This window comes from Mastacembelus armatus, chromosome 23 (genome assembly GCF_900324485.2).
Source record: "Mastacembelus armatus chromosome 23, fMasArm1.2, whole genome shotgun sequence".
In the NCBI taxonomy this organism is placed as follows: Eukaryota; Metazoa; Chordata; class Actinopteri; order Synbranchiformes; family Mastacembelidae; genus Mastacembelus; species Mastacembelus armatus.
Window position 1 is genome coordinate 955671 of NC_046655.1, and position 12143 is coordinate 967813.

At 42.0% G+C, this 12143-nt stretch overlaps 1 protein-coding gene across 1 annotated transcript in view; it reads right to left on the reverse strand.

The window, feature by feature from the left end:
- Positions 1-12143, reverse strand: part of large1 (LARGE xylosyl- and glucuronyltransferase 1) — a 107302-nt gene that overhangs the window by 73451 nt on the left and 21708 nt on the right. Inside the window, exon 3 of the mRNA XM_026326798.1 lies at positions 3976-4162. Within this exon, the coding sequence (XP_026182583.1) occupies positions 3976-4162 (187 nt within the window). The remainder of the gene's footprint in view (positions 1-3975; positions 4163-12143) is intronic.

The window sequence follows — 12143 nt, forward strand, 5'->3', positions numbered from 1 at the left end:
TACCTCCATCTGAGAGATTTCCAAATGAAACATCACTGAACACGACCATCCTTAGGGTATTATCACTGCGCAAATGTTGAAAGTTCAAAACTACCTTCTTGGACTTTAATTTACACACAATTCTGTTTGCTTCATGAATAGACTGTACAGTAGCCTTTTTTAGTCCTGACGCCAAGTTGCTGGCATCAAACATTACATCTGGTCTGCTCTGTCTTGCAACCCAAAGAATCTGGCCAATCTTGGATCGGAGTCGATCCTTTTCTTTCTCACTGAGAGGTGAGTCTTGTTCCACTGCTCGTGAATGATCCATATGTATGGGCTGCAAATGTTGAATGTAGTTGTCCTGGTGTATTTGCACTCCTTTCTTAACAGTCTCAAAGTCCATCCCCACATAGCAGAAGTTCCCATGCTCCTCACGTCCCAAGTGGAATGCAGATTTGAGCTGAGGTATCACTGTAGAGAAAAACTTTGAGTGCCTCCCCATATGAAGTCATCCACATGGCAGGCCAGAATCCCAGTGACAGTACAGTCCTGATCTAGCCAATAGAAAACAGCTGGATCAACTTGAGAAACTTTTCCTCCTGCTGTGAGTATTATTTCTTTTACTCTGTTGTACCAGTAAAGGGAGGCATCTGCCAGACCATACACACACTTGTTGAGTTTCCATAATGTCTTTTTGCTGTAAGCTTCAGGTGGTGGTCTGATATAAACGTCACGTGATATCTGCATTCCCTGTAGAAATGCTGACTTTATGTCCATAGAATTAAGTGTCCACTGTTTTTGACAGATCACTGCCACAAGCATCCGAAGAGACTCAGTGGCACATGTTGGAGAGTCCTTTTGTAGCTCTGACACTTCCAACTCCTCAAATCCCCAGGCCACAAGTCGTGCTTTGGGTACTGGCCCAATGGGCGACTCTTTGAGGGTACACACTCACCTGGTGGAAATGCACTTCTGTCCCTCATCTCTAATTTCCTCATACACATTGTTATCACGCCAGTTTATCTCCTTGCACTTTGCGGAGTCGAATGATAAATCTTCAATTGCAAATATGTCCTCACATACATTTGGATCAGTGGCCTCTGTGGTATGAATTCCTACCTGAAGATTCTCTACTCTTGACATATCCACTGACTCAGTAGTCTCTGCAACATCAGTAGGTTCCATATACTTTAAGTTGTACCAGTCTTTGTATTTACCTGTAGCTTTTCCTGCACGCCCTAGAACTTCAGCGGTGTGTAAAATACCATTGTCTTTGTATTTCACAATTTGCCCTGCCTTCAGACTGAAATCTGTCCTTTGCTTTGTGTCACTTGTGAGATCTTCTGCAGGTTCTGTTTGCATGAACCTTTGTTGCACTTGAGACCCAATGTGTTCTGTGTTCTCCGCGTTACTATCGGCAATTCCTTGCCCTTGTTCAGAGTCTGCGTCATTTTCAGCATCATCCTCTGTGACATGTTGTTCCATGTTTGCTGCATTCACTTTTCTTAGTCTGAGATGATGTACCCGAATGCAGGTTCCTCCATTTCTGATAAAGACCACAGCACCATCCTGACCGATGACCACTCCCAGCCCTTTCCACTCAGGGCAGTCCACTCGTTTATAGTATACTTTGTCTCCAGCTTCATATTTCTCATCTGTATGACGTGTTTGTTTCCTCAGTGCTCTACGTATTCTTTCTGAACACTCTGCTTCTGTAAAAGCCTTTCTTGATGCATGTAAAGCAGAGATGTGTTTTGCTACCCATTCGCTTTTTGTTGTACCCTCTAAAGCTGGGAGTTTATCAGTGAGCGCAGAGGGCAGGTTGGGATTTTGTCCACAAACTAACTGATGAGGACTGTAGCCATGGACATTTTGCATTGTATTCTTTGCCATGAGAGCCCAGTCCATAGCAGTGCTCCAGTCACAGCCATTACTTGCCTTCACTTTAATTATGATCTCAGTAAGCGTTTGATTGTGTCGCTCCAGAAGTCCATTACTCCATGGGCTATAGGCAGCTGTTGTCTTAACCTCTATGTTGAAGTTCTCTGCCATATCTCTCATTTCATCATTAAACTCTCCTCCGTTGTCACTAAACAGCTTCTGGGGTGGGCCGTGCACACTTATCCAGTCATGGACAAAGTGTTTCACTATTTCGGAAGACTTTTGTGGTCAGAATGCTACCTGCACTAAACCACGTGAACTGATCAATAATGTGGAGATACCACACACCCGGTACAAGCTCATGCAGATCTTCAGCCACAGTCTCATTGTGTTGAGATGCTAGTGGTAAGCCGACAGAGTAAGACTGCACCTAAGCCTGCTATCTTTGACACACTTCACAATTACTTACAATCTTTTGCAAGATGTTGTGGTAGTCTGTATTGTTGTTTCCTGAGCTCTTTAACAGCCACTGTAACTTGTCAGCAGAAGCATGTCCAAACTGTTTGTGCAGTTTCAGCAAGATTCTTCGTTTTGTTGCTAGGTTCATTTGCTCTGTGAGGATTTCGTCCTCAGAGCTCTCCTTTTTATCTGATGAAGTGACATTTTCTGCAGTTGTCAACACCTGTTCATCACACTGAATGCTCTTGTTCTTGTTGTTCATAATGTTCACACAGTAATGACCAGAGCTTGTAAAGTCAAGTTTTATCGGTTTGTTGAACATCACTGCTCTGTCATTTTCCATGTCCAGTACTGTCCCTGCTCTTTTCAATGAGGCTTCAGTTTTCTTTACCTCATTTAACTCTCTCTCACTTAGCTCAGTGATGTAGCTATCCAGCCACTGTTGTCCACACACAGTCCGTGTGCATGCAGTGTCGATAATAGCTGAATCAAAACACTCGCTCAAAAGGATTTCTGCTGCAGTGAGTGACTCTTCTGTGTACAGTGATATTACACTCCTCTACTTGATCATTAGCAATTACTTCAGTCAACTTGACTTGCTCACTTTTGTGTGGACAGTCCTTGGCCCAGTGAAATGTGGACTGGCACACGGCACACTTTGATCTCCGGCCATATGTGTCCAGTGGGTTTGTGCCAGGCGCCAGCGTTCTCTGTTGATCCTTTTGTGGCCATGACTTGCCTCTCTGTCGTCTCTGTTCTGTGATACATACACTTTCTTGATTAATTCCCATTCCGGATACAGCGGCCGGATTTCCTCCAAATATCCTCTTCAGCGCCAACTTCATAGATGCAAAAGTAAGATCCGTGCATGCTGTGAGAGCTAACTGTCGTTCTTTCGTATCCAGACATGCAGTATCCAACAGTTTAAAAGCCAAAACAGCATCAGGAAGTTCCATTTTGTACTTGCGCATCCGAGAGTAACGTTGTTCAAAAACTATAATGTAGTCCGCCATAGACATACTGCTATCTCTCGTAACCCTGTCGAAGCTTGAATAAACATCATATGCTCGGTCTTTTACTTCTTTAAGAAACAAATTATCAAGTTTCGATAGCAATGTGTTCATACCGGTGTCTTTATTCAGGTCATCTACCGGTATTTCCATCCCCGTTTCTCTCGCTCTCCCGGACAGCGCCAAAACGACTGCAAGCGCTTGCTTGTCTTTGTCAAGCTCCGTGACTCTGGTCCAAACGGCGACTTCATTCTTCCAACTTTTCCTCCATCAAAGCTTGGAGGCACTCTGTAGTTGCTAACCATCCTCTGCTACCAATGTTACTCAGTAAGAACACAAACTTTTATTTCTGATCTGTAACTCCCGCTTTTGCCATTCATGCAGGCAGAACAACAACTGATTAACTTTTTTCCCTCCCACACTGGCCACATCCGGTGCTATCAAAATAAAAGTTCTAGCTTCCTTCTAATACACAATAAAAGATATTTGACTAACTGAACACATATAGAACAGAACAGCATACTGTAAGTTAACAGAACAGACCTAAGTGCCACCCACGCAGCTGCTGTGTTCACTGAAATGGTTGAACATTTGCCAATGTGTCATTTCATCAACCCCAATTATTAGATGCCCATGTCCTAACCTTGAAAGCCCCCGACCGACAGGTAAAGCCAGGTGAGTGCGGGGATGAAGAGCAGGGCGAAGGAGGCGGCCAGGAACTTCCTGCGCCCGCGACACATTCCCAGCATTCTCTGGACCAAAGCAAATGGAAAGCGAGGTGAAGTGACCTCTATGTGGGTAGTAGCTGTTGTCCAGGCTGATTCATGGCACTGGAAGAGAGGGAAGGAAAGCTGAATTAGAGAAGAAGCAGACATTTTACATCCTGTAATGACATAATTACTGCTGAGCCCACAGTTTTTGCTGTTGTCAAAGCAAAATACAGCTGAAAAAGATCCTGATCATCTCTAGGTAATGAAGAAACCAGACATACACCCAATGCAGCTAAGAACCTAAGTAGTGATGAGCAAGAGTGTCAGAGAGGCCAAGAGCATACCTAAAAAGGAATTAAATATGTCTATATACTCAATCAAGGTGCACCATATGTTTCAGTTTCTGTTCCCTTTTGTAAATTGCCTTAAGATGATTGTATTGTGATTTGGTGCTATACAAATAAAATTGAATTCAATTGAATTGAAAGGGAAGATGGCAATGGGAGATATAAAAAGCAAAATGATCACTATGTAATATACCTTTGAGCTAGAATATCAATCAAATATTCATTAAATATTCAAAAAATTGCAACAGCAATGCAAGAACATATTTTAATTTGCCAAAACAAGTGTAGCAAATTCCTCACTTGCAGAAGGTTCCTGCTGATTTTTAGCTGAAGTTCGATGAAAACAAATGTAAGGGTAAGATTAAAAAACCTGAAGGAAAACAATAGGGCTCCAATTCCAAATCCAGTAAAGCAAGTGTGAGCTGGATGTAACCAATCAGAAGAAAGTCACTGTAGAGCCAACTTAACTGTTTAATAATTTACATAGAATATAACACTCATAACAGTAACAACTGCAAGCACAGAGCAGTTAAAACTTTTTTAACCTTCCAAGTGTAAAACAAAATTAAATGAAGCGCAAAATTAATTTATTGGTGAATAATAATAATAATTGGTGAATTGGTGAATTGACCGCAAGTCAATTTTTAATCTTCACCAGAGACTACCCAGAGATGAAACACAATACCTCTGACTGGCACTAGAGACTCAGACACACAGGTCATGATGCCAATTATAAGTGTCACCCAGTAAGATGCAGTAGATGGAGCAGATTTCAGAAATAGCAAAGTATTTCCAGTACTCTTCCAGCACTTTGTGAATCTCTGGCCTTTTTTTTGGTCTGGCCAGTGTATAGAGTTCACAGTGAGATGGGCTAAACGAAGCTAGAGAAGATTAAAACAAGTCTGAAGTATGATAACCACTGCTTTGATAAGCTGACAATCACTTTAGTGCTATTTAGCTTTTGACACCTGCGTAAATTGACTTCTCCACTGCATTCTGTGATTTACATAACAAATGCTGCATTGAATATACTTGTTACTAGTATGTCCAACTAGCATGTAAGACCACAGAATAAGCTAAAAGGCATTATGCTTCCACTTGAACGATGCAGGGGCTCAGACTGAAGAGCAGCAGTAGAATGAAGGTCGTGTGTGACATGGTGGGCCAGCAATACTACCAAGTTTAACACACTAATCTACATATTTGATTTGCCTTTCTCCTCAGCCACCAGTACTCATGTAGTTAACCACCCACTCTCTGAAAACTGAATGTCTCAAACATGACACTTAAAGTATATTAAACCTTAATTTTACTTAGTCAAATTCATTACGCACCATAAAATTTTCCACTCATTTCAAACACTCACAAATATTTCTGATCATCAAATCACATTCAGTTTTACTAACATTGTCGGGTAGAAAATATGACATCCAGACACTGGCTTTTAATTTATAGTTATTGCTAGAGATGCGTACCTTCAAGGCTCAACTGTAAGTTAAAAAAAATGAGTTTTATATTCACAAGTCAATAGTATATTTTTGTGTGTTGACACCAAAAGCAATGAACAATGATTACAAGAGAAGTGGTTTATTGGTTGAAAAGGGCCATGGGGAAACATGCTGAGAGACTATAAATTGAATAGTTTTGTTGTGAAAAAAGGCACTGCAGTGGAGCAGGGAAACACTAAAAAATGTTATATTTAAATAGATTAGAAATAAACATGAATCCGACTGAATTTCTTTTAAAAATAGCTTCAAATGGAAAAAAAAAAAATTCTTAAGGAGAGAATTGTAATGGTCAAAGGCATTTAACAACACAATCCAATTGGATCCAACCCCCAGTACATTCAAATATAAAATTATATGGCCTGTAAACTACCACTTGTTTGCTGTATTTCAATAATCCACAGAACTGGTCACAATTGCCACTTTCATTTATGGGAACACATGAATGGAATCTCCTCTATTTTTCCTCATAGTACTTGGTGGAAATAGTTTCCCCTGGGACTAATTTTTACCAGAGAAATACTTTCAATGAAGACAGTTCACTGTGTTGTGTGGTTTATCTGGGATGTTATTTGTGGACAGATTGTTCTTCAAAGTAAATGACAGAATCTGCCATTTGTTGAAATACTTGTTTCATCTATCTGTACCTCTGTACCGAGAGAGCATGTCATGAGTGTAGCCTTACGTGTTTTATTGAGACCTGTTTGAATCAAAACACTGAAGACTCCTGTGTGGATGTGCCTAGCCTCACCCTGGTACATGTAGACAGAGATGCTGAGGCAAGTCAAAGGGTGAAGGATGTTTTATTTACAAACAAGAGATGGTGTAACCCTGGTCATATTACTGTCAAGGAAAGGATATATTGTCAGGACACTGAGCTTTTGGCATTTGGTCTCAGATCATATTACGGTCCCAGGGAGTTCAGTCATATCATTGCCCTACTTGTTTACATTCAACCAAGTGCTAATGCTAATGTTCCATATGAAGTCATCCATGTTGCCAGGATACAAAGTCAACATTCTGAGGCCCTCACTATACTATTAACCATGTGACTCTAACCTCACACCTAGAAAGAAAAAGAAAAAGAAAAAGAAATACTTTATTCATCCACCATAGGGGAAATTTAGATTGTCTAGCAGTTCTTATATGTACTTTAACATAGAAATTTCACTATAAAATATAATAAACAGATAAAGGCAACCAATTAATAACATATATCATAAATAACATAGCAACAATTACTATTATAAAGTCTAAGTCTAATGGCTGTGGGGACAAAGGATCTCCTCAACCTCTCAGTTCTGCAGCGCAGTGAGATGAGCCTCCCACTGCAGCTGCTACTCTGTTTAGTCAGGATATCGTAGAGGGAGTGTTCATTATTGTTCAATATAGCAAGCAGCTTCCTCCACATCTGCTGCTCCACCACCGTTCTGAGAGAGTCCAGGCCCCTGCCTAGCACAGAACTGGCCTTTTGCACCAGTTTGTCCAGGCGCCTACAGTTCCTGTCCGTGTTGCCGCTCCCCCAACAGACAGCAGCATAGAACAGTGTACTTGCCATGACAGTCTGGTAGAACATGCACAACATGTCATTGCAGACATTGTACGAACCTAGCCGTCTCAAGAAGAAGAGGAGGCTCTGTCCTTTTCTCTACACTGCATCCACATTGGCAGACCACTCCAGTTTTTTGGTCAGTACCACCCCCAGGTACTTGAAGATCTGCACAGTCTATCTCCTGTCCATCAGTGCAGACTGACTGGCATGGAGCTTTTGAGCTCCTAAAATCCACCACCAGCTCCTTAGTCCTGGTAGTGTTCAGGAGAAGAAGTTTTATTTTTGCTCTAGTCAGTGAAGGCCTCCACTAGGTCCCTGTGCTCCCTGTCCTGACCACCGTACACACATGCCACAACAGCTGCATCATCAGAATACTTCTGAAGGTGGCAATACTCTTGAGTTATACCTAAAGTCCGATGTGTAGACTGTGAACAGAAAAGGAACAAGAACAGTCCCCTGCGAAGCCCCAGTGCTGCATTCCTGTGTCCCAGAAACACATGTCCCCAACATGACATACTGTGGTCTGGATGTCCAATAGTCCATATTCCGTGACGTCAGGGAGGGGGCCACCCCTATACATAGAAGCTTGTCTCTCAATATGGGAGGCCGAATAGGGTTGAAAGCAGTGGAGCTTTCAACCTGCAGCCTCATGCGACAGACAAGGAGCTGCTCCAAGGTCTTCATGATATGGGATGTCAAAGCCACCGGTCTATAGTCATTCAGCTCCACCGATCACCCTGTTACTCCCATCTGGAGAGGCAGGGCAACACTGTGAGAGTCATGTTCATTGACTTTTCAAGTGCTTTCAACACTATTCAGCCCCACCTGCTAAGTGCAAAGATGCAGGATATGGAAGTTCCTGCAGACATGGTGGAGTGGATGACAGACTACCTCACTGGGCAGCTATAGTTTGTTCGCTTAAATGGCTGCATACCTGATGTGGTGTTGAGCAGCACCAGTGCAACCCAAGGAACTGTACTGGCACCATTCCTGTTTACCCTCCACCTCAGACTTTCGCTACAACTCAGGAACCTGTCACCTCCAGAAGTTTTCTGGTGACTCCTCAATGAGTCGGATGGGTTGTATGAGTCAATAATGATAACAATGAGGAGTATGGACACTTGATAAAACGCTTCGTTGATTGGTGTAACAACTGTCTAAAGCTCAATATCAAGAAAACCAGAGAACCGGTGGTGGACTTTAGGAGGTGCAGGAAGACCCCAGTCCCTGTCTTCCTCCTTGGAGAGGAAGTAAAAATACATATAAAAAGTGTGTAATGTGAATACTTGACACTGTGCGCTTTCATTGTCAATAGCACGTTTACGCTGAAGTCAGAACATGTTAATGTGGTTTATACTGTATTAGAGTGTTTCTTCCTCTGTGCCAAGACAGACACTGTTAAACTATTGTTACAGTCACAAATGTTATTCTCTGGGTGATACTGTCATTAAACTGTCATCTTTTTCTAACCAGGTCACAAGACACCTGAAAAGCTTCCAGACCTACCATCATAGTGAGCACCTGGGGCTGGAACATGTGTTTGAATGTGTCACAGAAGACATTCAAAATGTATCAGGCTGACTATAACTCCTTGTGTCTCAAGTCTGACAGACTGTTATTACCAATACTTTAAAACTACTGTATACTGTAAAAACCCTGAGAAGAGAGATATTAGTATGAGAGATGCACAGACAACTTTCCTCATCTCACGTGTGTAATGAGTGCTTCACCAACAATCTCATACAATAAGAACCAATAGCATAACAAATACCACTATGCTTAAGTGCAAGACATATCAGAAAGTTGTACTGTAATATCACAATGAGAGATGTACATCCAACAGTAAGACATGTCCCTTTTGTCCATAAACACCAACACTGACAATGTTTCAACCTGTGAATTCCAGTAATTATGTGAAAACACAATATAGACAAACAGAAATCCACAAACAGCACCATGAACAGTCATAAAGAAACCACACCTGAGAAGGGAGATATTAGTATGAAAGATGCACGGACACAACTTTCCTCAGCTCACATGTGTAAGAAGAAAAACGACGTGCCCTTCAGCTTAGCTCCGGAGTTTGGAGCTCCCTCTGCTGGACTCATTGTGTAACTACATCTTCTCTTAAAACACCCAGAGTTAAAATGAGACGGGCATGAAACATAACATAAAAATACTGTGCTTCAGCTGCTGAGACTGACAGTAACATTAGAAACACAAGACTATAAACAAAAGGTATCATCCAACATGAAATTATCCATATTCCCAGAATGCACCAACTGTGAGATCGCTAGGTGGTACCCTTCTAACAGATCTAACTTAAAGTATGTAGTGCACATTATTCCACCTGTCACAAGTACAAATACATAAGCCACGCTAAAAAGAAAGGTTTTTAGGTTTTTAGCTTGGACTTAAACATTGCCAGAGATGACGCTTGTCTAACATCATCAGGAAGACTATTCCAGGTTTTAGCTGCATAGAACTGAAACGCTGTTTCTCCTTGTTTAGTCCTGACTCTGGGTACAAGCAGAAGGCCTGTCCTTGATGTTCTCAGAGTTCGAGATGGTTCATATGACAGAAATGTTCTGTGGAGCTGAGCCATGAAGAGACTTATACACGAACAGTGCTGTTTTAAAGTCTATTTTCTGAGAGACAGGAAGCCAGTGCAGAGATCTGAGAACAGGAGTAATGTGGTTCCTAGCTCTAGTCAGGAGCCGAGCAGCAGCGTTCTCAATGTACTGTAGCTACCTTACAGCTCTTTTTGAGAGCCCCGTGAACAGGCCGTTACAGTAATCTAACCTGCTCGAGATAAATGCATGGATGAGTCTTTCCAAGTCTGGTTTAGACATGATACCTTTGATTCTGGCAATGTTTCTGAAATGATAAAATGCTGACGATGTGATTGATTTAATGTGGCTGTTAAAATTCATGTCTGAGTCCATGATTACCCCTAGATTTCTAACTTGATTTTTAAATTTTAGAGAAAGAGACTCGAGGTGACTGCTGACATTTTATCTTTGTTTCTGTGGCCCAAAGATGATTATTGTCAGTCTTGTCACTATTTATTTGGAGAGAGTTGTTTTGCATCCACACAGTGATCTGTTCAATACAGTGACACAGTGAATCGACTGGTCCATATTCACCAGCTGTGAGTGAAATGTAAATCTGAGTGTCATCTGCATAGTTACGGTAGGACAGATTATTGCTGCGTATTAATTGGCCTAAAGGAAACATGTAAAATTGAACAAAAGCGGACCCCTGGGGGACCCCATATGTCAATGCCATTTGGTCTGAGACAATTACCAACTTCAATGAAATACTTTCTGTCTTCAAGATAGGACTTAAACCATTTAAGGGTAGTACCAGAGATGCCTATCCAGTCCTCTAACCTCTAACAGGATCACATGGTCCACTGTGTCAAAAGCAGCACTTCGATCCAGCAGTAATAAGACAGTCTCTGCCAGCGTCGGTGTTCTGACGACCTTGATGAGCACAGTTAGGCCCCATCAAAACCTAACTGAAAATCATCAAAGCAGAATGGACAAAAAAGGAGTGCAAAAACCCTATAAAAATATTTCTGGTGCCCCCTACTGAACACCTCTAAAACCAAAAAATGGTAGTGGATATTCGAAGGTCTAAATACCCTCCTTATCCAGTCAACATCTGTGGTGTGGACACTGAAGTGTTGGCAGCCTAATATAGCCAATATATAGGTGGACATTAAGGACTGATCCACTGGTCACACAGATGTACTATATAAAACAGGGTAGAGACGGCTTTTTCTCCTAAGACCTTTGACGTCTGCAGCAGGATACTGCACATGTTTTACCAAACTATGGTAGCAAGTAGGCAACACAGTGGATGAGTGGTTAGCACTGTTGACTCACAGCAAGGAGGTTTCCTGATTCGAAACCCGGCAAGGGGCCTATCTGTACGGACTTTGCATGTTCTTCCCATGGTTGTGTGGGTTTTCTCCGAGTACTCTGGTTTCCTTCCACAGTCCAAAGACATGTATGTCAGGCTGATTGGTGATAAATTTCCCATAGGAGTGAGTGTGACCATGTGTGGTTGTTAGTTTCTATGTGGTCCTGTGATGGACTGATGACCTGTCCAGGATGTACCCCTGCATTTCACCCAAAGAGAGCTGGGATAGGCTCCAGCAGATCCCTGTGAGCCTAAATAGGAATAATCGGGTATAGATAATGGATGAATGGATGCATGGTAGTAAGTGTGCTGTTTTATGTTGCAATCTGCTGGGAAGGGAGCATAAAGCAGAAGGATGCAAGGCAGCTGGACAAACTGGTGCAAAAAGCTGGTTGAGTGACTGCAATGAGGTTGGACTCACTGGAGGAGAGATGCACACAGAAAAAAGTAGAGTAGGCCATCCTGGAACACAGTGACCATCCCCTTCACAACATCCTGATGGACCACAGAAGCAACTGCAGCATCTTGATGCAGGAAGACTCACCTTACTGCGCTGCAGAATGGAACAATACAGGAAATCCTTCATCCCCACTGCCATCAGGTTGTACTAAACTCTTACCACTGACTACAAGACAATGTGAATTTTCTTTTGGGGGTGAATAAAGTTTATCTCACCTCATCTCATTTAACTAAGGTTGGATTGAATGGGTCAACAAAACATCAGACTTTGTTGTGCAACCCACCATTATGACAAGATATTTGAGAAGAGT